Source organism: Marmota monax, unplaced genomic scaffold, assembly GCF_021218885.2.
Source record: "Marmota monax isolate L192 unplaced genomic scaffold, Marmota_monax_Labrador192_F-V1.1 WCK01_AAM20220418_F8-fsc00170, whole genome shotgun sequence".
Lineage (NCBI taxonomy): Eukaryota > Metazoa > Chordata > Mammalia > Rodentia > Sciuridae > Marmota > Marmota monax.
In genome coordinates, this window is record NW_026692395.1 from 1,706,845 (window position 1) to 1,733,579 (window position 26,735).

Below are 26,735 nucleotides of genomic sequence, written 5' to 3' on the forward strand. Positions count from 1 at the left end.
ATCAATTTACCAACCCATTGAATTCCTCCATTTGCTCACTTATCACACTCTTGATTTGTCCACCCTCCCATCTACATAAGCAATCACTCTACCCACCCCTCCACCTATTTAGCCATTAATCCACCAACCCACTTGCTCATCCATCTGTATGTTCACCCTATCCAACTATTCACCAACCTATCCATATGTATCAGTATCCATTCATCTGTCCAATCACTCATCACTTATGCACCCACTCTTTACCCTCCCTATTCGTTAGCTTATCCATCCATACAGTCCCTTATTCATCCATGAGTTTATTCCCAACCTGTTCATAAATCCAACCATCCATCTACATACCAAATTCATCCACTCAACCATTTGTCCATCTATACATCATCTGTCCATTTATATATCCACTTACCCATTCTCTAGCTATCCACTTACTGATCCACCCATCCATTTCCCAACTTAGCCAAAATTGATCCATGCAAACTTCCACTTATTTATCATCAGTCCATCCAACCACTTATCCATCCTCCCATCTGTCCACTGATCTATACCACAACCCCATGCACATCTACCCACATAATTATATCTGCAGATATTTATGCTCCACTTAGTTTGAGAGGTTGGTCAGGTGACAAGTGAGTTGAGGTTGGAGGAAAGAATAAAGTTGCAGTCATAGAACTCCCTCCCCAATGCAACAGAGTGACCTTCTGACCCCCAGAACACCCCCCTTGATTGAAAAAAAAATGAGACCAGACAGTCAGTGGGTGGGCCCGTCTGGCCAGATGGTATTTTGGCTGCACAGCCTTTATACACACACACACGCGCACACACACATACACGTTGCTAGAACGCTGAACACAGACCGCACCCCCACCCAACACCCCCAATCCCAAGTGCAGAGTAGTCAGGCTTTCAAACATAAATTAAAAATAAAATAAAAAAGTGTTGGTCTCTGGGAGGGAGAGCTCATGCAGAGATGGAGGCAGATGTCCCTGGGAGCCTGGGCCAAGGAGAAATCCCTACCCCTTCCCTGGGGATTCCACTCCCGGGGGGGGGGGGGGGGCCCTCTGCCTTGACCAGGTCATTAACACCAGCCATCAGGCCTCTAGCCCCTTTAATGTCCAGTCTCCCAAACTACTAGATTTTGGTGTCAGCCCCCATTTCCCTCCATAGCCCAAGGGAGTAGCATCCTGGGAGGTGACAAGGGGAGGGAGTGGATGCAGCCTGCAGGTCTTTAGCTGGATTCTCCAGGCTCTAGGTCTGGGTCAGGTGACCCCACACACTCCTTGCTGAGTCGTACAATTTCCTGGGACAGAACTTCCATGTCCTAAGAAACAAAAAAGCCATAATGGGCCAGAGAAGTAGGTAGGGGAGGCTCCTTAATTTCCAATGGTGTCTGGCCTGGTTTGGGAAGGTTCTTGGAGTTCACAGAGCCTTCAACAGAAGGCTGGGCATGGAGAAGATGGGAGCTAAGGAGATGTAGTGGGTCACCTGCTGTGGCCCAGTGCTGCCAGAGAATATAATTGTCACCCTCACCACCTTGTCTTCTACTAAATGTGAACTTGCTTCTCCAAGGTAGGAGCTAGGTCTGACTCCTTTATGAATCCCCCAGAGATGGGGGGAATATTTGGGTGAGAGAGATGGGTCAATGGACATGTAGGTAAACACATCAAGGATCTATGGCAGGCAAACAGGTGCACAAATGCATTGTAAAGAGGCCATAGGGAGAACAACAGGTAGGGAGGCAAGTCATCTGGTAGGTTGGCAAGGTAAGACAATGGGTGAGTGAGGAAAGAGAAGATAGGTCAGGAAATGGTTGGAAGACCTGGGAAAGATGATTAGATAGATGAAAGATGGGAGCATGAAAGGGTGGTATATATAAGAATAGGAGAATGGCTGGGAGGACAAAGTCTGGGTAAGTGACTACAGGGACTGGCAGAAGACCTGGGGCTCTGTGGCTAGGGAGACATGTGGTTAGATAGATGGGGAGGCTAGTAGGCTACACTCGCCTTGTGCAAGTGCATATTCTTGGTGAGCTGCTCCTCCAGCATGTTCTGCAGTTTCTTGTTCATCTCCCGAAGGTTCTCGTCTCCTGGCTTCACTAGGTCTCTCAGGACGCTGCCCAGCCCGCTGCGGTCTGTGTGGCCTGCTGCCACAGACACATCTGCAAGGGCCCAAGCTGAGCACTACCCCCTCGGCAAAGCCGGAGGAGAGATGGGCAAAGCCAGAGGTGAAAAGAGGGGAACAGAGCAAAGGAGAGGGAAGGGAGAGAAGCCATGTTATGTAGGGGGGTGGAGATTTTGACATGTGAAACCAAGTTTTGTCACTTACTAGCGATGTGACCCTGAAAATGGGGATAAATATCTAAATCATAGAATGCAAATTATAGAGCACACAGTAAACCCTCAGCACATGCCAGTAGGTATTGTTCTGCTAAGGAAAAATCAGGGGGAGAAGAAGGTTTGAAAGAAGGAGCAAAAGAAATAAAGACAGAAAGGAAGAGCAAAGGGGAGAGAAGGTAGGAGACAGGTGGGAGAGGAAGAGAGGGTGAGGAAGGAGGGAGAAGAGATCAGAACCTCAAAAAGAATAAAAAGTACAGAGAATTAAAATTTGTGGAGGCAGAACAATATAGCCAGTAAGAGAAGGTGAAGGAGAGGGGTCAGAAAAAAAAAAGATACAAGGAAACAACAGAAGGGAGAGAGAGGAGGAAGCTGAGACATGGTGAAAAGAAAGGAGACAGAAGACCAGAGAAGCACATTAGAGGAATGGGGAGTAAAGGAATGACAGGCACACAGAAAAGGGGAGGAAGAAAGATAAAAAGACAGTTTCCTTGCTATCCTCTCCATGGGTTGTAATTTTGTTAATAGATGCACTGAGTTCCAAGAAGAGAAAAGCCACAGCATACATGGAAAATGAGTAAAGTAGTACTTGGAGAGCCAAGTAAAGGCTGGATGGCAAGGGGTGAGGACACGGGAGGGGGCACTGACCGATCCGGCTGTCCATGACGTAGGTCTCAATGATGGCGCTTTTCCGGCAGAGGTCCTCTGCCATGGAAGCACTGCTCACCTCCAGGTGCTTCACCTACAAAATAGCCCAGCCCATATCAAACCCCTCAACTGCACATGATCACCCATGAGGAGAGGAGGAGGGCCTGACCAGAACCCTTCCTCACTGCCCGGCCAAGAGCACTTCAAATGGGGATAAGCAGAGAGACAGACAGTACCTTCTCCTCTAGCATCCATTTCTCCTGCTGTGTTTCTGCCAGCCGTTGAAAGAGCTCAGCCACTTCCTCATCTGACAGCTCAGCTGGCCGAGGGGGCTGGGCCTGAGGGCTACTGGATAAGGACTGCAAGGAAGAGGAGATAGTGACCAGTCCCAGATTCATCACTGCCCACCCCAGACACAAGTCAGGAGCTGGAGTTGGATGGGAAAGTGTGGGCCCTGTGGCTGGAGCTGTTGGTCAGTCTTGGCACCCTCAGAAACTCTGTGTTCCCCTTGGTCTAAAGGCAGGTAGAGAATAACTACCACATCAGAGCCTTACTGAGAAAATTAAGGGAGATACATTAGTAAATGAGATCTTTTAGCCAACAGGAAATGGAGGTGAGAGCTGAAAAAGCACCACTAGTAAACAAGTAAAAAAATTCAAAAGGTAGGACACTTCTTATAAGTCAACTGGCCTGGTTTGTTCCCAAGATGATGTCACAAAAAAGGGACCAAAAGAAAGCTGGGCATGATGGTGCTGCCTGTAATCTCAGAGACTTGGGAGACTGAGGAGAATCACAAGTTCAAGGCCAACCTGAGCAATTAACAAGGCCCTAAGCAATGTAGCAAGACCCCTTCTCAAAAATAAGAAGGGCTAGGGATGTGGCTCAGTGCTCACGTCAGTGCCTTGGGTTGAATCCCCAGTACCAAAAATTAAAAAGACCACCACACTAGATTAAAGGGGGAGAAAATAACGAGATGATGTAACATGTGCTCTGAAATGGAATGCTGATTTTCAGTTTTCAGAAAAACAGCAACAAAGAACATTTTGGGGCCAACTAGAGAAATATGATTAAGGTAAACTAGAGTATTATATAAGATGAAAATTTTAAAAATTGGGAAGGTAGAAACCAGGTGAACCAAAACATGTTCTTAGTTCCATTTAGGATTTTAAAATGAGGGATCTGGAAGGGTATGAACTAAGTTTTTATTTAGATAAAGGTTTCACTATGTTGTTCAGGCTTGCCTTGAATTCCTGGATTCAAATGATCTTTCCTTGCCCTTCTGAATAGCTGGAACTGCAGATGGGCAACACTGTGCCCAACTTGAACTGAGAATTTATAATAATGACCTTTGGGGTGGTAAAATCTTTACTCGTTTTTTTTTTTTTTGTTTGTTTGTTTGTTTTATTTTGTTTGTTTCTTTGTTTTTTGGTACTAGGGATTGAATTCAGGGACACTTTACCATTGAATTACATCCCAAGTCCCTTTTTATTTTTAGACAACGCCACACTAAGTTGCTGAGTCTAGCTTTGAACTTTTTATCCTCCTGCCTCAGCCTCCTGAGTACGTGGGATTACTGGAATGCACCACCATACCGACTTTTTTTTTAATTTTATAATGTACACATACTATATAAATAGTATATGATATAAATATATCATATAAATATATATGATAAAAAAATTTCCACATAGAACTGGCTAGCAAGGAAACTGACATAACAGATAGCAATAATAATGAATAATAAGTGTGATTTGGAAGAAGGGACCTCCTACGTGGGTAGATACACTTACTACACACCACATATTTTATGGCTCCCAGAAAGGTGGAATTAGCTGACAAATGCTGAAACATGATGGTCAAAGAGAGAAAACGATTGGCCTGTCTCCCATGTAACAATCCAAGTTGATGAGATTGGGAAGAATTTGTCAAAAAAATGCATGTGCCAGGGGATTGGGTTATAGTTCCAGTGGTAGAGCATGTGCTGACATGCCCGACGCCCTGGGTTCAAATCCTAGCACCAAGAAGGAAAACAAAAATGCTTGTGCTAGACTCAGAGTAGATGGCTGCAGGTGAGGGAAAAAATAGGGGGATGCCCCAATTCCAGATTTTGGGCAAGAAAAACTGGGATTGCACACTCTTCCTTGTCCCTTACCCTGGCTGGAACAGCTGAGCTCTCCTTTTCCCGCAAGATCTCCCGGTAGCTGAAGGAGGAGATGCTACTGCTGTCTCCTGTCTGGGTCCGGCTTGGTGAGTTCATCTCAGAAAGAACCAGCTCCTCAAGGCCTAGAAAGTGGAGGGAAGAGTAACTGAGCCCAACCCCCTGGGTCCCAGGGCACCAACTGGCAGGAAGAGGCAGAAAATAGATTTGACAGAGATGGAAGGAGGCAAAGAGACACACTAGGGCATGGGAAAGTCAGAAGCAGACAGGACAGGGAAAGACAATGAAAAAAAAAAAAAAAACAAAAAACAGCTGTCTCAGTTGGCAAATATACACAATAAAAGAGAGCCAAGGTGAAAGAGGCCAGGAGAAATAGGGGATACCTGGGCCTCAAGTAGCATTAGCACTCAGAGTTGGGCATAAAGAAAGGAAAACAGAACCCTGGAGAGGGCATAGGGCACACTCACACACAGAGAAAACCCCAGAGGGACAGGAAGCTAGAGCAGATGATGGAGACGATCAAAGACCCTGGCAAAAGACATGGAGCAGAGAAAAATGATGGAGAAGCCAGGCTTGGTGGCATGCATCTATAATCCCAGTGACTCAGAAGGGTAAGGCAGGAGGATCACAAGTTTGAAACCAGCATCACCAATTCAGCAAGACCCTCAACAATTTAGTGAGACACTGTATCAATATAAAAAATAAAAAGGGCTGGCAATGTAGCTCAGTGGTAAAAGCACCCCTGTGTCCCACCCCCAGACTGTTAAGAAAAAGAAAATGATGGAGACAGACTCATAGCCATGCATCTAGATCTCAGTTCCATTTAATGGACAAGATGGAGGTATGGTATACCATTCTAATCTGTTCTGTGCCTCTTAATTTGTAACAAAACAGAAACAGAAACGAAATTCCTGTTATAAAGAGGTGACTTCAGGAAACTGAGTACCTCAAAGAGAAATTGATTTGAAATGAGATAACATTCATTTTGCCATGTCACTTAAAACATGGGCATTGAATTTGTGCCACTGCTCTTGTGGCTGTTTCTCAGTGTCAGGAAGGGTATGTTAATAGCACACCCCAAGGGCTCTCTAGCATGGGAGGGGTGCTGAGTGAGGTTCCACATGTACCCTGAGTAGGAGAACAAGAGAGCGAGTTTTCTCTGAGGCTGTGATCTGAGAGATGCAACAGAGTCATCACTGCATCTTACTTATTTCAATGTATTTATAGGCCACCCCCATCTAAAAAAGGTGAATAGAAACCTAATTTTTATGTCTGTCTTTGCCTTAAGTGGCAGAAATAACATGAATTGGATTTGGTTGTATAATAAACAGTACAATGTTGCTGCTTGCATGGATGTCTGTCTCCCTAGCTCCACTGGGAGTTCCTAGAGGGGAGCAAATCAGGGGACTTTGTTTCAGGAACCCTGGACTTGACTGTGGGAATTTATAGAAGGAGAGAATGGATATAACAGATTTAGAAACACCGAGTGAGGTATAGGAGTGTGTACGTGGGGGTAGTGGGAATGCAGACAGAGAGAGGGGATAGAGAAAGAATGAGATAAATGGACAGAAAGAATAAGAAGTGGGGAACAGAAAAGGAGAGATGTAGAGAAAGAAGGCAGGGAGATAAAGGCAAACTAAGAGGAAAGGGAACAAATGGAACACAGAAACATGGAGAGACAACAGAGAAAACAAAAAGGGAAAGAGTGGGGGGGAGAAAGAAACAGAAGAGAACAGGTAAGAAACAGAGTTCAAGAGAGACAGAAGAAGCCAGAGAGCAGGATCAATGGAGGTGCAAGAAGTCCCCGGGACCCATATGCCCAGGCCCTGGCTACTCTGCACCGTAGCCTTCACTTCCTGTCCTGGTGCCTCACCAGAGCGGCTCTTGCTATTTGTGAGGATGTCCTGCAGCCGCTCCTGCAGCTTGTCGGCCCGTTTTCGCTCCAGGTGCAACTGCCGCTTGAGGTCTTTCAGCTGTGCAGGGACAGGGGGAAGATGAGGGTTGAGGGCCAGGGGGCCCATAGGGAAAGGAAGGGCATACATGCCAGGAAAGGGCTGTATGAGGGCACCTCCCCATTTTACCGCAGAACTGCCCTTCTTCTCCAAGATCCGCTGCCCATCCACTGTATCCTTCACCTCCTGTCAGGTAAAGGCAGCATGGCTGACAGATCCCAGAACAGCTGCCTGAGGCACACCCCCTCTTTACCCAAGGGTGTGTCTGGGGCCATAGAGGGACCATTGACCTGCTTCAGGTTGCTAATGGTCTTCAAGTGGCCATCTCGCTCCTCCTGGGCCTGCTGAAGCTGATCGCGTAGACCCTGTAGCTCCTCCTCCTTGCCCTGCAAAGCAGAGAGTAGCTCAGGCTGCAGATTGGGAAGCCTCTGTACTCCCTTGAGGGCCCTTCAGTACCCGGAAAGAGGAACATCATCAAAGGAGAAGCACCTTCAACTCAGCAATATGCTGCTCCTGGCACTGCTTTAGGGCTTCCTCTTGCTCCTGCTGCTGCTGCTGTAAAGATTCCTACAAGACAAGTCCTGGGTCTGGCCACAGCCCCCCAGAAGACATTATGCCCAGTTTAAGGGTATACTGCAGTGGGGCCCTTCAGGCATTTAGAAAAGAACTTCTTGCAGGAGAACACCACATGCCCTTAGGCAGAAGTGTTACATTTAAGCCTGTGCCATTCATATAACTCTGGATTTGCATTTACATTTTCTTTTATTTAACAACACATAATATAACACTACATGCCAGGAATATTCAAAGGGTTTTGCATATATTAATTCATCTTCCCTAATCCTCCCATAATCCCTAGACAGTAGGCATTATATTTATTTATTTATGCTGGGAGTTGAACCAAGTCCTCATGCACCCTAAGCAAATACTCTACCACTGAACTACGCCCCAGACCCTATTGTTATCCATTTTCTACCAAATATGAGAACAGGTCACAGAGAGGTCAGATGACTTGCCCAAGGACACACAGCTAGCAAATAGCCCAGCCAGAATTCAAACCCAGGCAAACTGGCTCTGGTCTGTGCTCTTTACTGCTGCTTGACATTTCCTCTTATGTATTGTCCTGAGTTTTCCAGAAAATGGCAATAAAAGCTTCTGTTCAAATCAAATCAGTATATCACAACAATTTCCTGACAGAAGTAAAATTCCAGGAAGAGCAGGTGCCTTTTCAAATCTGCACAAAGGCGGGGTGGCACTGCACACCTAACATTTTGCCCTGTCTGTTGGCCATTCCTTAGTCTACTCTAGAAGGCTGCTATTGAGCCAGTAGGACTGTGGCTACAGACACAAGTCCAGGACGTCTCAGAAAGTTCTAGGTCCTGACCACTTCTGCTCCCCTGGTTTGGCCTGGGTGCCCCATAAGCAGCCTCTATGTCTCACTGGGCACCACCAACTCACCTCAGCTTCCTTCAAGCGCCGTTCAAACCAGCCCTTGGCTCCATCCATGGAGTGTACCTGAGCCTGAAGTTCTTCCACTGTCTGCTGGAGATTCTCCAACTCCCGTGTTCGGGCCTGGAAGGGGCATCCAGGGCAAGGTAGGCTGAGGACCAGGCACCTCACACATGCCATTCATTGGCTCATCAACAACACTGTGGTCCCCAAGGTTTGGAGGAGGAAGGGCATTGTAATTTACCCACCCACCTTCTCCTCCCGAATCTGCCCACGGAGCTCCTCCTCCTGCCGCTTTTTGTCTTCATGCAACTCTCGGAGCTCACGCTCGTAGCGGGCACGCACCCCCAGCACCTCCTTTTCATGCCTTAGTCGGACTGCTCCCAGCTCTTCCTTGTGCTGAGACTTCTCCTGCAGCGTCTCCATTGCTAGTTCATCCAGCATTGCCTTGCGCTTCTCAGCACTCTGGGGGGGTCAGAAGGATGGGCCAGGAGGATGGCAATCAACCTCCTCCCCTAATACTGGAAAAGGGCCACCACCCTGTCCCCATGGCCAAGGAATTAGACAGACACCCCTCTCTCAGTCCAATCAAGTTGGCTGAGTCACTCTCCCATCCTCAGAAAATGGGTCATTTTCTTCCCCCTCTCTTTCCCATGGATTTGAACATATTACATCCCCCAATTTCCTTGGACTGAGCCAGTCCCTCCACCTCTCTCCATGGTACCCTACCTTCCTAGCCTCCTGGAGTTCCTGGATCAACTGCTCCTTCTCCTGCCCTATTTCTTGAAGTTGTTCCAGAAGGCGACTATTGGCCCGTAATGACTCCTAACGCAGGAACAAAGGGGATGAGTTTGATGAAGAGCTAGTAGGTGCTGGTTACCTGGGATGCTTCTGGTAGACCATCTCCCTTTCCATTGGTCAAGTGAGTGTTATAATCTCAACCTCTACACAGCTAGTTGCTCCCCAATATTCATTCTCCCATACATTCCTAGCAACAGAGTTTGTGGTTGGGTACATGATGGTCTAGCAAGCATTACCCCTCTTCCTTCAAAGTTAGGTGTATCCATGTGATTTTTTCTTATTTTATTTTATGAGACAGGGTATTGCCATGTTGCCCAAGCTGACCCCAAACTCCTGGGCTCAAGGGATCCTCCTGCCTCAGCCTCCCAAGTAGCTGGACTGCAGGCTGGTGCCACTACCCTCAACTCACGTGATTACTTTTTATGTATGAAATTGGTTGATGTAACTTAGGTTATGCTTTTTTTTTGGTACTGGGGATTGAGATCAGGGCCTGGCACATACTAGACAAACACTAAGCTACATTCCCCAGCCCTTTTAATCTTATTTTAAGACAGGATCTCACTAAGTTTCCCTGGCTGACTTCAAGCTTGGGATCCTCCTGCCTCAGCCTCTCAAGTAGCTGCTATTAGAGGTGTGTGCCACCATGCCTGGCAGGTAGTGCTCTTAAAGGAAAGGGGAATACTATTCCCTGCCCTATTTCCTTCTTCTTTCAAGATGGAATGCAAAAATGATGGTGGAGGAGCTTGAGCAACCACCCTGAATGCCAAGATAGAAGTCTTATGATGAAGGTGGGAGAAGAGCAATAGAAAAAGAATGAGGGTCACTGATGATTGCAGAGCCATCACTCATCCTTAAACAACCTACTTGGAGTTTTACATGAAAGAGATTTAAACTTCTCTCTTATTTAATTTACTATTATTCTAGTTTCTACTTGTATATCCCTAATCCAAAAATCTAAAATCTAAACCTTTTTGAGTACCAACATGAGACCAGAGTGGAAAATTCCACATCTGACCTCTTGTGATAGGTCACAGTCAAACACAGGTGTGGGGCTGAGGTTGTGGCTCAGTGGTAGAGCACTCGCCTAGCACTGGGTTCGATCCTCAGCACCACATAAAAATAAACAAATAAACAAGCAAACAAATAAATAAAGGTATTGTGTCCATCTACAATTTTAAAAAATTTAAAAAGGTTTATTAAAAAAAGAAAACCACAGGTACAAGCCAGGCACAGTAGTACACACCTATAATCCAAGTTACTCAGAAGACTGAGGCAGGAGGATTATAATTTCACGGCCAGACTAGATAACATAGCAAGATCTGTCTCCCCCAGGGAAAAATACAGGTGTACTAAAAATATGATATAAAACTACTTCCAGGCTATATGTATAAGGTATATACAAAACAAATGAATTTTGTGGTTAGACTTGGGTCCTATTCCCAATACATCTTGGTAAGTATATGCAAATATTCTAAAACCCCCAAAATCAGAAATCTGAAACATTTCTAATCCCAAACAGGTTGGATAAAGGACACATAACCTATACTATGGAATCAGAATGTATATCCTAATGAACTGAAGAGGCCCAGCTTCGGAAAAGCAAAATGATTTGTGCCAGGACATATGGATACTAATAAAGTCAGGGAAACAGCCTGGAATCTAGGTCCTCCTGACTATATAGTCTCCCTACTGCACCTCTTGGGGATTCCACTGAACCAGTACTAGGGAACTGTAAGACAGACCAGAGCCAGAAGTATCACCTGGAGCTGGGAGTTGAGGTCATCTTTCTGTCCCATGAGATCCTCATACTCAGTTTGCCGCTGCTGTAACTCAGCTGCTAGCCCAGTGGTCTGTTCCCGGAGCATATTCAGTTCTTGTGTCTTTGCTGTTTGGATCTGCAGAAAGTGTGGTGATGGGATATGGAGTGAAGGGGCCCCAGGGACCCAGGCATGAGGCATGGGCCTCTCAGTTCCAGAAAGGCATGAAGAAAAGTAGAATGAGAGAAAATTTCAAAAGAAAAACATTGAGGATAATGTATAAATGTGGTATATTCATGCAATGGAGCACTACACAGTGATAAAATAACAAACCCAAGCTATATTTGGATAAACCTCATGTATACAAAGGTGCCAGAAAGTAGCCAAAGACAAAGTAACATTGATTCCATTTATATAAAATAAAGAGCAAATGAAGTGAATCTATGTTGCTAAAGTCAGAATGATGGTTATTTCTGAGGGAGTATTGACTGGAAAGGGTAAAGGGGACCTTCTAGGGTACTGAAAATACACTATTTTTTGATCTGGGAGGTGGCTATGTGGAGACAGAAAAATAGGAAGACTGAGAGATAGAGAGATAGAATTCACTGAGTTATACACTTAAGATTATTATATTTCATGCATTTTACTGGAAAGAAACTAGAATGTCAAAGAAGCAAAGATGGATGACCAGAGAGAAAGCGCTGGAGCCAACAGAAAACAAAAACAGAAACAGGTACCAGAAAACAGCATGGTATCCAAACACCCTGCCTGGGTATGGACCAGAAAGAAGAGAGATGGGAGAATGAGGAGGGATCAGCAAGGGCTCTCATGTGTCCTGTACCTGCTCCAGGGCAGCCAGGCTAGTCCTCAAGGCATTGTTCTCAGCCAATAGCCCTTCCACTTGTTCCTGCGCATCTGCACTCTGGATGGACACCTGGCCCCACCCCCACGACAGGTGAGAGCGGGTCCAGAACAGGAAGGCAGGACCTACCCGCAGCCAAGAAAGAAAGGAAACAGACAGACACACGGACCACAGACCAGGACTAGGAGAAGCAAGACCCCCAGGGACCTGCCTACCTGTGTAGCACCCACTCACTCAGGCTGCCAACTCCCTCAACCTCAGATCCCCAAACCCACCCAGTACAACGTACCTGATCTTGTAGGGCCCTCAAAGCTGCTGCATGCTCCAGGCGCTCTCCCTGCCGCTGATCTCTTAACTCTGCCAAGTTCTGTGGGTACCAGGAGGTCAGAGGAGCCCATTCCAGACCTCAGCCACCCCTGAGGTACATATAACCATACAGACTCCCTTTTGAGTAACCAACAGTGTGTCCCCAGCACCTGTGAGTTTTGGACTACCCATCAAGGATGTCAGGTTCACCAGACTCCAGGTCACAACCTGAAGTGGCCTTAGATACTCTTGTACCCTCTATCCCATCCTTCAAGCATGTCAGATACACCTAAGCTCCTGGTCCTAGCTCTTGGAGGACTCAAACTCCCCTAGCCCCCATCCATAAGATGTCTTACACTAACTCAGATTCCAGCTGGGGAGCCCCAGATTCTCAAGATGCATACAAACCCCAGGAATCACAGATGTGGTCAATATCTAGGGACAATAGCTTTACTCAGACTCCAGGCCCTGACTACCAGGGGTTTCAGAAACACTAAAACCCCCATGTCTCAAGTTTCCAAGGGTTTTAGATCCACACAAACTCCTAGTTCCAGACCCTAGAGGTCTCAAGTTCATACAATCTCCTAGTTTCCAGCTCCTAGAGAAGTCTCAGACTTAATCCCACCACCTATTACTCTGGTCCCCACTCTCTGAGGATCTTCAGAGACAGATCACTACCAGGTCCTGGGGCATCTCAGCCTTACTTAGACTCCTGTTACAGCTCCCATATTCCCAGTTTCTAGGGGCCTTAGTACCATGAGCCACCATATTCCCTTCTCCGATGGACTTATGACTTACCCCTTCTAGAGGAAAACCTAGAGGCTTTAAAGTCAGCCAGCCCCCAACCATCAAGAGCCACAGAACCACCTAGACTTTTATACCAGCCCCTGAAGGTCTCAGACTAACCAGCTTTTTGTTCACTTTCCCCAGGGGTCTCAGGACCACCTAGCCCATGCAATTCCACTTCCTAAACATCTTAGACCCAAACTAACCTCCAGACCCTGAGAGTCTCAAATGCACTACACCTCTAGTACCAACTGTCCCACATGCCCTAGGCCTCTGGAGATCCCAAATTTACTGACACCCCTACTCTTCAAGGTCTCAACATCACCCAGTCTCCAGGAAGTTCAGACTCACACCTATTGCTGGTCCTAAACCCCAGTGGTAGTTTTAGACTGATATGAACTTGTGATACACAATCCCCCAAGTCCTCAGCCCCAGGACCTCTGATCCACACAGACCCTTACCCCAAATCTTAGAACTCTTGGGGCTCCTAAGGTCCTATTTTTCTACCTCCTGGGGAAGGCCTAGGCCCATCCAATCTCTGAATTGCCAACACAGGAAATACTACAGACTGCCCAGCCAGTCTCCATGAGCCACAGACCTCCCCAAACAAGAGTTCCCCACCCCAGGGATCTCAGGACTGAGCTTCTCACTTGATTGGCAGCCTCAAGTTCCTGCTGCAGTTTCTGGGTGCGAGCCAACTGAGCCTTTAGATCAGCTTCCTTCCGCTGTTGTAACTCCTCAATCTTGTTCCTGGGGGTGACAGGGATAGGGCACACTGGATGTGGCTCAAGATTCAGACTCCTAGTTTTGCCCCTGTGAGCTTCAGGTAATTCTGCATGGAACAGTCTCTGTCTACCAGTGCTCCCAACCCTGGAAGTTACCTGCTGTCATTAAATAGTGTTTCCTTCTCTGTCTGTAGACGGCAAAAGCTGGGCACAGAAAGACAGACATAGATGGGTCAGTTTTATAAGTCAATGTCTCTATAGGCTCCTAAAAACCATATAAAATGAAGTATACCTTTCTTGTTTCTTTTTTAGTTTCTCAGAGAGCTGGATGGGAGGGAGAAAGGGGAGTAGACAAGTGATGAAAATGATAATTATATTAACAAAGACAAAAATTAACTTAATCTTTTCACATAATTTTCACTGCACCCTTTCTGAAAGACATGATTTACTTATGTTATCCTATGGAATCCTCAAAATAGCCCTTAGAAGTGACTATGACCAGTCTTACAAACTGGGAAACTAAGTCTCAGAAGGCATAAGTAATTTAGTTGCCTGGCTGGTCAGCAGCAAAAGCATTATCTCCATTTAGATCCCTTGGGCTCCAAAGGCCAGCACTTATGTCCTCTAAATAGTGGCCAATAGCCACATCCTAAAATGGCTAGTCTGGGAGGCCTAGAAATCAGGATCCTAACTGGTTATCTTAATGCTGGACCGATAGGTTCTAAAATAAGAATAAGGAATCTGTAAATGCTTGGATAAATGAATGAATGGGCAAAGTTGGGAGGAGACAAAAGGGATGGGGCCTGACATGCACAAAATAAAGTGGGGCCACATTAGCCCATTCCAAGTAACTCTGAAAGATAAGTGTGAGTCTCTCCACTTCCCCCATGATGAAACTGAGGCTCTGAGGGAGGCACAATGCTCCTTTATGCTATGCCAGGAATAAGCTGGGCAGCCCCACCTTAGCGAGTTCTTCTTGCAGCCTGGATGTTTCAGCCTGCTTTGAGCTCTGCAAGGAAAGATGAGGGATGGGCTTGCTGTTAGTAAGGACAGGGGAAGGCCTCTGCTTCACCTTGTCCTCCTGCTTCCCTCACCCCTTCCCTTCTGCCCACAAGATGGTGATGTCACAGACATCTCCGTGGGACCACAGGCAGAGCCAGGGCATCTGCCTGCCTCCAGACATCCCAGCCACAACAGACCCAGGTTTACCTCCAAGCCTTGCAGCTGCTCCCAGAGCAATCTCTTTTCCTCTTTCTCCATTTCCCATTTCAGCTCCACCTCTGCCAATGGCATGGGGGCCATGATAGTGGGAGTGACGCCCACTGGGGGATCCCCTTGGCCTTCACTGACAGCTGAGGACTTCACAGCCTCTTTCCCATAGCGCTCCTGAAGGGCTAGTGGGTTGAATAAGAATATATGATGAAGTGCTATGTATGTTTATGATGGATGAGGTAGTCTCTGAAGTTCCTTGCCATGCTTCAAATAGAGGGAAAACTGGCCTTCAATCCTTCAGGTCACAGAAACCCTGCTCCAAATGCCCACAAGCACCATTCATGCCTTTACAAATCCTACCAACTTCTGAGATCCTGTCTGCCATGATCCATTCCCCTACTTATAGCTAAATCCTTACTATAAACTCAGAATACCCATCCACATTCTAGCAAGTCTCCCTCCTGATCATGGAACTAGCACCCACCACGAAACAAGCCCCAGCTGTTCACCAAGAGTCCATGCATTAGGACCTTCCCACAATATACCAAACTGTCTTTCAGCTCTTATCCCAAACCCCACCTATGATCTGAGCTCCTTCATTCACTTTCTTCACTTAGTAAATAGATCCCTTTCAACCTTCATGCTGCTGCTCTCTAACATTTGCTAGGGACCAGGCCCTGAACCAAATGCAGATTGATACCAACTCTTTCTACTTCCATCTTTCAGGTAGCAGCCTTCACTGTGTATACTGTGCAGATAAGGACCCTTTGGCTCAGAAAGGTAAACTGGCCTGTCCAAAGCCACACAGCAAGTTCTTAGCAAGGCCAAGCCTGGCCCTAAAGCCCTTTTCCTTCCCCTGAGAGGCAGACATTCTTCTATGTTTCACTCAAGTTTTGAGATCCCTATATACCTAGGAGAGCCTCTACATACCTGCCACATTCTTCTGCAAGGCTGTGTTCTCTGCCTGCAATCTTAGCAGCTCCCCATCCACATGGGGTCCAGCTTGGATAGTGCCTGTTCCAGTAGCCCCTTCCTTTAGTTGCTGGTTCTCCCGTTCCAACTGCTCCATCTGGCTGCAGAGCTGAGCAGGGGAAGAGTAAGGAAGCACAGAAGCAGCAAATCAGAACACTATTCACCGAAACATATATAGCACTTGACCACACAGTTAATAATTCATTTAATTCCCATAAAGAACCTATGACATAGGTGCTCTCACACTTTACAGATAAGGACACTGAAGCACAGAGATGTTAAACAACTTCATATTCACACATCTGTTTAGCAGAATCAAAAAGGTTGAGAATGGTGAGAACAATTTCCCCTTTGCCTGTTCCCAACATCTCAGATAAACTCTAAGACCTCACACTCCTCTGGAAATTGTCAACACCATGGATAGTCCCAATGCCATGACTTCTATAAACAGCTCTGTGTCCTGGGTCTTACGCCCAGGGATAGTTCCTTCTCAGCTCAGGCACCATAGAAAACTTTAAGAGTATTTCCAGGGCCAGCACTACTTATAGTTCCTGCCTTGCTAGCTCCTGGCCTTGGAGAGTAAACAATAAAAATAAAACTAAGCCAGCCCCCTGTTCACTTCCTGACTGAAGTACACTTCTCATAGAAGTTCCAAGATGATACCTTGTCCCCATTTTCAGGGGATAACATTGAGGCCCAGGAAAATTTTTATTTTTATTGACTGGGATATTTTCTATCCCAGACACTATTTCTTTCACCTACTTCTTCACATGATTGGCTTCTGTGCATCCTTTAGTGTTCTGCTCAGATGTCACCTTTAACATAGTATCCCATGGGCTAGAGATGTAGCTCAGTGAGAGACCACTTGCATAGCCTTAGGGCCCTGAGCTCCATCCATAGAATCAAAAAGAAAAAAAAATTGGTATCCCTCAACATCGAAATTCTACTCTATCAAAGCACTGCATTCATTTCTTTCTTATCTGGTTTTAATCACAATTAAATTTTATTTTTTAACAGTCACAAGCACAGATTCTGAAACGAGACTGCTTGGATATGAATTTATACTCTGCCATTTACTAACCAGGTGATCTTGGGACAAATTACTTTATCTCCCTGGGGCTCAGTTTTCCACATCTGTTAAATAGGGATCCTAAAAATATCTCATAGGCTATTGCTAGGATTAAAATGAATAAATAATGTAGAGCACTTCAAATAGGAACTGGTACATAGGAAATGCCATATAAATGTCAGTTATTACTACCTACTAATTTTATTTGATTATTATGTTATGTCTTTCTCCTAATCCCATTCCCAGAATGTAAGCTATGCAAGAGTGGAGAACATTCTGTGCTGCTCACAATTGTATTTCCAGAACACACAGAACATAGCAAGCATTCAATAACTATCTGTTGAAGAAACAATTGAGCTGAAATATCTTGGCAAACAAGGGGTGGATACAGGCTTTGATCCCAATGCCTCCCTGTGAGCACTTCCAGTGCCTGGGAGGAGTAGGAAGGTGACTATGAAGGAAGTCTCCATACCTGGTCCAGTACCCAGCCCTGGGTAGTACAGGGAAACATGAGCTAGATTTATGGAAAAATGCCTGACCTACCTCACCCCATTAGAACCAAGATACCATGGAAGCAAAAAGCATAGACAAGTAAGGCTGTGAGACCAGTGGTTATGTGAGCACCAGGGGCATGGAACTAGGGGGTGGGGAGCACCAGAAGTTAATGTTTAAAGTAGTGATGAGGCAGACCTTCAGGTCAAAACAACCTATGTGGAATGGACCAATTAAAAAAAAAACTCAAGGGCTGGGGTTGTGGCTCAGTGGTAGAGTGCTTACCTAGCACAAATGAGTCACTAGGTTTGATCCTCACCACCACATAAAAATAAATAAATAAAAAAACTTGAAGCCAGGTGCAGTGGTGCAGGCCTATAATCCCAGCAGCTTGGGAGGCTGAGGCAAGAGGATTGTGAGTTCAAAGCCAGCCTCAGCAAAAGTGAGGCACTAAGCAATTCAGTGAGATCCCGTCTCTAAATAAAATACAAAAGAGGGCTGGGGATGTGGCTCAGTGGTCAAGTGCCCCCGAGTTCAATCCCTGGTACCCCGCCCCCAAAAAAAACTTGAAGTGAGAAAACCAGAGAGAGGACTGTGAAAATGTAGCAAGTAAAGCTGGGCATGGTGGCACATGTCTGTAATCCCAGCAGTTAGGAAGGACGAGATAGGAAGATCATAAGTTCAAAGCCAGCCTCAGCAACAGTGAGGCGCTAAGCAAATTGGTAAGACCTTATCTCTAAATAAAATACAAAATAGGGCCAGGGATGTGGCTCAGTGGTTGAGTGCCCTTGAGTTCAATTCCCAGTACCGGCCCCCAAATATATATATATATATATATATATATATATATATATATATATATATATATATCTCAAATGAGAGGTAGTAAGGGCTGAGGCAGGTGAGGGCCATAGGATGGATATAAAACTTTTTTTTTCAGTAATGGTGATTGAACCCAGGGCCTCATGCATGCTAAGCAGGTGCTTTATTACTGAGCCATATCCCCAGTCATCTACTTGATGGCTTTTGTGTGTGACACTAAGGATCAAACCCAGGCTAGATAAGTGTTCTGTCACTAAGCTATATCCCCAACCCCAGAATATCAAAACTTAAAAAGTCAAGAAAGAGCTGGTGATGTAGCTCAATTGTATACAGTATGTGTTTAGTACGCATGAGTCCCTAGGTTCAATCTCTAGGATTTCCCAAAATATCAAGAAATATTTTAGAGGTCTAGGGATGTGACTCAGTGGCAGAGCAACTGCCTCGCATATGCAAAGCCCTGAGTTCAATCCCCAACATTGCCAAAATAAAATATATTTTAGAGTAAGACTGAATCGATAGAAGGATAATATCATCAGCTAATATTTCCATAGCTGATATTACATCCAAGGCTCTGTTGTAAGTGACTTACATACATTTATCCATTTAATCCTCACAAAGCCCTGCAAGACAAATACTGTTATCAGTATCATTTCCATTTTTTTTTATTCCAGGGATTGAACTCAGGGGTACTTGGTCACTGAGCCACATCCCCATGTGTATTTTGTATTTTATTTAGAGACAGGGTCTCACTGAGTTGCTTAGTGCCTCACTTTTGCTGAGACTGGCTTTGAACTTGCGATCCTCCTGCTTCAGCTTCTCTAGCTGCTGGGATTACAGGCGTGAGCCACCATGACCACCATCATTTCCATCATTTAAACATTTGCGAATGAGAATTGACTTTACCATGGTCACAGTTAGCCAAGATTTTAATCTAGGCCTAGCTGTGAGTGGTGGCTCACGCTTACAATACCACTAACTAGGGAAGCTGAGGCAGGAAGTTCACAGGTTTGAGGTTAGCCTCAGCAACTCAGCAAGACCGTGACTCAAAATTTTAAAAAAATAATAAAATTTAAAAAGTGCTAGGGATGTAGCCTAGTGGTAAAGTATCCCTAGGTTCAATCTTCAGTGCTGAGGGGGAAAAAAAGATTTTAATCTGGGTCTTCCCGTACCAGACCACATGTTTGAAACAACTGCTCACTGAACTGCCTCTCCTGGCACTGTACTTGCTTAAAGGTTGATTTTTGCTTTGTTTTTTAAGGTTTTAAGAAGTATTTTATCAGATGGAGCCTTATAAATACCATTTTTGCTACCAAGGACCTTTTTTCCTGAAAATATGCTAAAAATTTACAAAGTAATTAGCCATGGAAACAGAAGATACATAAGAGAACAAAAAGACAAAGTCTCCAACTGCCCAGTAGTTTCAAAAGCAGCCAGGACACTAAAATCAGTGAGGATATAGAATTAACTGATCCATGATGAATTATCTGGAAGAAGTGGAACCCCAGGCTTATGTCAGACAAAGGGAAGGAAGACAAAAGGGAAGCACTTCAAATACCTTTCCAACCCATATTAAGCATAATAATTTTAGCTAAAAATTCCCCAACACCCTGATGCTCCATACGTCAGCCCCAATTTTATGGAGACTTGAAGTTCAAAGAAAAGGAGTGCCTGGGCCAGGAACCAGCTGACCTCAGGGCTTGAAGCCATCTGATTGCACCACAGTGAAAGGCACCATCTGTCAAATCATTGCCCCCTCAATGGTATTTCAGGACTTGTTTCAGCACCATGGACAGTGATCCAAGGTCAGACCCTGTCCAACCACCAGTTGTTGTCAGGTCTCAGCCTGGATAGCCCCTGCACACACTTATGCACACAAGCATGCACACAGCATTCCTGTTCCCTCATTTATCCCAGGCACCAGCACCTTGCTGAACTCGGCCATAAGTGTGCTGTTCTGCAAACGGAAGTCCTCCTCCTGGCTGTGCAGCTTTGCCTGCAGCATCTCATTTTCACTCAGCAGTCCCTCGACTTCCTGCAGTGGTAGACATGGGCCAGGACTCCAATAGAGGCAGAAAAGATGAGGAGGTATGGCAAAGAAAGAGACAGAAGAAGATGATGTAGGGGAAGAGCATAAGGTACAGAGAAAGGGGTGATACAAGAGAGAAACATACAGGGAGGGATAAAATGAGAGAGAGAGAAAGATGGATAGAGAGTCATGGGGAAGTAGAAAGAAAGGAAAACAGGGAGGGAGAGACAGACAAAGAAGGGGGAGTACAGGAAAAGAAAAGGAAAGGTAATAACAGGAAAGGAAAGAAGGATCAGAGAGAAAGAAAAAGAAAAGACAGGAACAGGGAGAAATCACCAGGGAAAGAACAGATCAGAGAGAGAAGTGAGAAAGTCAGGGTAAGAAATGAGTCAGGATGAGATAAAGGAACAAAGGGGAAAAAAGAAAAAACAAGAGAAAAAGCAAGAGAAACAAGGAGTCAGAGAGAAATAAACAAAAAAAAAAAACATAAAAGACACATGATGACAGAGATAAGAACAGGTTGGGGAAAGACAAAGAGAGGGTTGAGGAGAGAAACAAGAGTCAGAGAGAAGGAAACAGGAAGACAGAGCCAGGAATAGACAGAATTAGAATAAAGAGAGAAATGGAGAAAGAAAGAAAAACACAGAGAGGCAGAATATAAGACAAATACAGGAAAACAAAGACACAGAAATACATGACAGTGAGGAAATGGTAGATGCAAGGGCACACACAGAGAAAGGCAGGCCAGTATGAGGAGATCCCAGCACACAGAGATATACTCCCACTTAGAGTCTCTCAGACACATTCACCCACCATGAGCCCCCTTACCTGAGCTTTCTTGCTCTTGCTCAGTGCCTAAAGTAAGGGGTGGAAAGACAGCTAAAGTGAACAGCGATGAATATATCCTACACTCAGTAGGGTATGGAGACTACTATGACTAGTGTTAATGGAGGACAATGATGACATGGGTCATAGGGTGAGATTGTCTTCAACCTCAGAACTTTCTTGACAATTTGGAGCCCATAGGAATAACAAAATGAATGAGTGAGTAAATAAGAGACTGAACAAACGAGAATACTGCTTTGGTGCTACAGCACATAAGAATCTTCCTTTTCTCTATGTTCTTGAGGTCGAGGTGTGACTTAGTATTTAACCCTTTACAGGCTGGATCTCCAAGCTCAGAAATTGTGGCTTTATTGCTACATCATCCAAACATGTCTATATGGATCCCTCCCATAGAACATGGAAAGTGCTTCTCAGCAGCCGAGGGCATGGTCAGGTTTGAAGAATTAGTACCCTAACAAAGAGAAGCCCAGCCTCCTGACAGTGAGATTTTCTGCAATCTGTATTAGTGTTCATCCAACAAATATTTATCCAGCATGTACTACATATAACATTGTAATAAGGGGGACAGAGCAGTGAAGAAAACAAAGGAGAATCTTGAATGTCTTGAGAAGCTTTAATAGGTTATATTCTATCTCATCTTTATGGGATCTAAGAGGTGGGTTGGGTCTTATATTACCAACAGGACCAGTATAGGGATGGAAGATAGGGGGACAAAGTGGGGAATGTGGGTAGAAGTTGGGATGCAGATTGAAGGCAGATTAACTTAGACTATTCAATCAAAAGTTAGTGACTAAGAATGAATAAGTAACTGAACATAGAATGAAATAAGAATAAATTAAGTTAATCAATAAATTAAGCAGGATTAGGTAAAACTATCCAAATAAAGAGATCTCCATGAGAATTATTTAAATGACTACATGAAAACAGCATTTAATATTAGGTCTAGTTCACTGTAGGTGTTCATTGGCTACATGAATGAGTCAGACAAATAAAGGGTAGCAGAGAGTGGGTGGCTGGGTGGGTGGAGAAAGGTACCTTTTGAGCTTTACTGAACTCCTTATCCAGATAGGCAACCTTCTGTCGAAGACTGGCAAGCTCTGATGTGAGGAAAGCAGGGAATTGCAACCTCAGGCAGTGGCAAGGAGCTGAAGGCTCCTCCTGCCAGACCTCTGAGGTAAAAATCTCAGCCTCTGGCTCCCAAATTCACCCCCACCTAATGAGACCCTCTTGGCTCACCAACGCCATTCTTGCGTAGTTCATCTGAAAGCTGGTAGTTGTTTGTCCGGAGTTCTAGGAGCTGAGCCTTTGGGGAAAAAAGAAGGGAAAAAACTTAGGAAAAGTGCTCTCACCCCCACCACAAGGGAACCGAGCTCCTAAACCCTATGGATTGGACTAGTACCCTCCAAGTGCTTCCTCAGCCACTCCTTATTACTTAAACATACTGCATCCTAAAATGAGCTGCCAGGCTCTGAGCCCTTGTCCCACCTCCTCCAGGTCCACTTATAACTCCAACCAATCTCACCCCTCCAATCCACTCTGCACTCCAGCCATCAGTGAGTGCTGGCCCATACACATGCGATAAAATTTCTCTTTCTCATCTTGGCTGACTCCTTCACACACTGAACACTATCTTACCAAACCGGGAGGCCCCTGAGGGCAAGGAACAAGGGCTTGCCTTCCCACCTCTTTCCCAAGGGAAGAGGGTCTGGTATTTTCCTTCCCAACCTTCATTGAGTCAAGAGCATTCCCAGGATCCTGTAACTACAAAGGTTCTCAAAACATCTCCAGGCCCCCTTCAAAAATTAAGGAAAGGGCTGGGCATGCCAATGATCCATGCCTGTACTCCCAGTGACTCAGGAGGCTGAGGCAGGAGGATCACAAGTTCAGAGCCAGTCTCAGCAAGTTAGGGAGGCACTAAGCAACTTAGCAAGACCCTGTCTAAAAAATAAAAATAAAAAGGGACGGGGATGTAGCTCAGTGTTTAGGCTATCTGGGTTCAATTCCCAGGACCAAAAAAAAAAAAAAAAAGGGGGAAAGGGCCAGGTGCAGTGGCACAAGCCTGTTATCCCAGTGACTCAGGAGATCACAAGTTTGAGGCCATTCTCAGCAACTTAGTAAAACCAGCAGCAATTTAGTGAGAACGCTGTTTCAAAAATTAATAAGGAATGGGAATGCAGCTCACTGGGTTTAATCCTTATTACCGAAAAGGAGAGAAAAAGAAATAAAAGAATTAAGAAAAAGTGAAGTTTGGGCCATTCTAAACAGCACAGTCCTTTCTACAAACCCTGTAGGGCTCTGAAGCTGGTTCGTCCCAGACTCATTCGCTATCCCCTACCCCACCAGGACCTCTTTCCTCCCTCAAAACACACTAACATCTACCTCTCTTCCCCTGCTCAAAGTCAGAGGGTTTGGTCTCTATAAAACTTTTCCTGCCCCTGTCTTCACCAGGACTCAGTGATCCCTCTCCACGTCCTGGTCCAACTGGAACACTTCTTTTCACTCCCTTAGATTTCCTCCTCAACAGAGTGAAATGGTTTTCTCTCACTCACTGCACAGTGGGATCAACCTTCCTCACCCAAGGATTCCCACCTCCCAACAAGATCTCTCCAGTTGGGGTAGAATGGGATGACTCTACACACTTCTCTCAAATACAAAGCCTTGGGTGGGACAGTTGGATTACTCAGATCCCTTGCGAAGGTTAGGGAAGTCTTTCCAATTAATGGTTCAAAGATCTCGCCCTTTCATCCCCCAGAGTCCCAGTGAGGAACAACTGTTTTCCCTCATTCAAGGACCAAAATAATTTTTTGTCCTCTCTCAGAGTTCCTGCTCTTCACCCACAGGACACTTCTCAGGATTTTCTCCTTTCAGACACTCTCTCAGCAAGGAACTCTCTAGAGAAGAGCCCACTCCTGAAGCAATGCTATGGCCTTTCATCCATTCTCAAGAGTTCCCACCCTAAAAGAATCAAGTAATCATAGTACCAATTCAGGATACCTCCAAAAAGTGCAGTGATCCTTTCTCCATGTAGTCCAAGATACCACTTTTTTACCTTCTCTGGTGCCCCCCACACCCGTAGGGACTGATGGTATTACCCATTCAGGGCCTTCTTTACCCCAGGCCTAAAGGATCACCCCTAATAATCCAATGGTACCGCCCCTTTGAGGATCCCCTACCACCAAAGGCACAGTATCTCCACTTCCCAGGAACACACCTGGGGTCTTTCCCCAATCCCCTGGCATAGTAGTATCTTCCACAAACTTCTCACCTCCCACAGGGTAATGGTATTGCCCTCTCAAGGGCTCCCCCCACCGTGACGCAAACGGCCCAACGCCAGCTTCCTTCCTCTCCAGACAAAATGGTTTCGCCCTCAGGATCTCCTTCTTTCAAAGCCCAAAATTATCATCACCCACCAATGGTATCCCCCACACACAGACACAAAGATCTCGTCCCCCCAGTTCTGAGTAAGGTATTGCCTAGTAAAGGACACTCTCCCCTGCCCACAAGCCTAACAGAATCTAATCTTCAGAGCCCAGATATCTCAGAATCAAAGAGTATCGCCGATCACAGCCTCAGTTTCCCTTCTCCAGATCAATCCCTTAGGCTCAATGTCGGTTCCAGCCAACTCATTCTCAGAGCCGGTGGCACGACCGCTCTATACCCCTCCCCCTCGTCGCCTAGCCCGGTGGTCTTTCCCACAGCGAGCGGCACCTGCATCCGCTGAAACTCCTCCTCAGACAGAGCTTGCGCCATGTTCCTCCCCCCCACCCCCCCTTCAGCTTTATGCGCAGACGCAGCTCGTGCCTCCTGTCAGTATTAAGTTCGGACCGAACCAATGGCCAGGAATAGAGGGGGAGGAACCTAATTCAGAAGTTCAGATTTTGGGAAACGGAGAAAAGAGAACAAAACTGACAGGTCAGATGGATTTTAGTATAATGTTTTACTAGAATTTCAAAATCATCCTATCTGCCCTTTAAACTTCTATGGGTTACCAGTTGTTGTGAGACATTATGGCATCCCTGTCTCATGAGTGAACTCTTCGCTAGGGAAGTGTTTGCCGACAGAAAATGACCCTTCTGCGCTACTCCTTTAATAAGAATGGTTGACTTAATAACCATAGAAATGAAAGCGGAAGCTTTCCTCTGTTCTGGTTCCCGCCCTCCTTCCAGTGACCCCTGAGGGGAATCCCGCCTCTGGTGAACCCCCTTTTTCCTAAGATTTGACAATGATTTTATTAACATGATGCTGTACATCATTTTAGGTAAAGGACCCTAGCTACCAAAAAATTAAAAATACCTGAGAGGAAAGAATGGCAGTGAACTAGGTGGGGGGGAGGGGCGCTCTATTAAAACAACAAAAACAAAAGCAAGGGCTGAGGGTGTATTCCAAAGGTAGAATCCTGTGTTCTGGCACCTGGAGGGTGGAGGAGGGGACCTGAATGATGAAACGTTCAAATTAATACTAAAATGCCAGAGCTCTTTTTTTTCTTTGATTCAATGAACTTTATTGAGATACATTGTTTATCTCACTACATTAAAGCACCCATTTGCCAGGCATGGTGGTGCACTCCAGTAAACCCAGTGGCCCTGAAAGCTGAGTCTGGAGGAGCGCAAGTTCAAAGTCAGCCTCAGCAATTTAGGGAGGGTCCTAAGCAATTCAACAAGATCCTGTCTCGCTATTCTGTCTCAAAATAAAAAATAAAAAGGGCTTGGGATGTGACTCAGTGGGGGGGGGGATCTTTATTAAGGAGCTACGACCCCAACCCTTTTTATTTTGAGGTAGGATGGTACTAAATTGCTGAAGCTCGACCTTGCCTCAGTACCCCAGTCGCTGGAATTACAAAAGGGACCTTATTTTTATGTGGTGCTGAGAGTCAAACCCAGTGCTTCACAGGTGCTATGCAAGCGCTCTAAAATGAGCCACAACCACAGACCCACCTTAGTGTAGTTTTGATTTGTGTTCCTCTTAGAATAAGTGAGACTGGGCATCTTTTAGTATGTTTAAGGACTAATTTAATATATGTGTATATGGGTGTTTTGGGGGGATTTAACCCAAAGCCTTCTGCATGCTAGACAAGTGCCCTACCACTAAGCTACATCCCCAGCCCTTAACATGTTTGTGTGTGTGTGTGTGTGTGTGTGTGTGAGATTGAACCCAGAGGCATTTAACCACTGAGACTATCCTCAGACCTTTTTATTTTTATTTATTTGTTTGTTTGAGACAGAATCAAGCTGAGTTGCTTAGGACCTCGCTAAATTGTTGAGGCTCGCTTTGAACTAGCAATCCTCCTGCCTCAGCCTCCCTAGTCACTGGGATTACAGGCATGAGCCAGCATGCCTGGTGTCAAGTGCATTTTAATTTAAAAAAATTTTTTGAATGGTACCCCCATTTTATTATTTTTGCAAATACGCAGGCAATAACAACTGTTTCTGAGTGTATGCACCATCAAGTGCATTTTTAAATTAAAAAAATAGTTCCGTTGCCCATTTATTGATCAGGATGGCAATTATCAAGAATACAAGCAA

The 26,735-nt window shown here is 45.4% G+C and overlaps 1 protein-coding gene across 3 annotated transcripts; it reads right to left on the minus strand.

Moving 5' to 3' along the window:
- Positions 1–751: 751 nt before the first annotated feature.
- Positions 752–24,977, minus strand: Gripap1 (GRIP1 associated protein 1). 3 transcript variants are annotated; one of them, XM_046442510.1, is made up of 26 exons: positions 24,922–24,977; positions 22,450–22,516; positions 22,249–22,310; positions 21,196–21,222; positions 20,266–20,373; positions 15,917–16,067; positions 14,984–15,168; positions 14,736–14,783; positions 14,067–14,098; positions 13,931–13,978; positions 13,700–13,799; positions 12,247–12,324; positions 11,937–12,029; positions 11,099–11,233; positions 9,267–9,362; positions 8,790–9,002; positions 8,547–8,660; positions 7,578–7,655; positions 7,379–7,474; positions 7,218–7,274; positions 7,010–7,109; positions 5,131–5,261; positions 3,215–3,337; positions 2,979–3,072; positions 2,001–2,155; positions 752–1,318 (listed from the first exon to the last, which is right to left on the minus strand). In XM_046442510.1, exons 1-26 carry the CDS (start codon positions 24,961–24,963, stop codon positions 1,226–1,228), a joined length of 2,526 nt encoding a protein of 841 aa, XP_046298466.1. In that variant the 5' UTR covers positions 24,964–24,977; the 3' UTR covers positions 752–1,225. The 3 variants fall into 3 exon arrangements, with proteins under 3 accessions (XP_046298466.1, XP_046298467.1, XP_046298468.1); XM_046442511.1 differs by lacking the exon at positions 11,937–12,029; XM_046442512.1 differs by lacking the exon at positions 2,001–2,155.
- Positions 24,978–26,735: the final 1,758 nt, after the last annotated feature.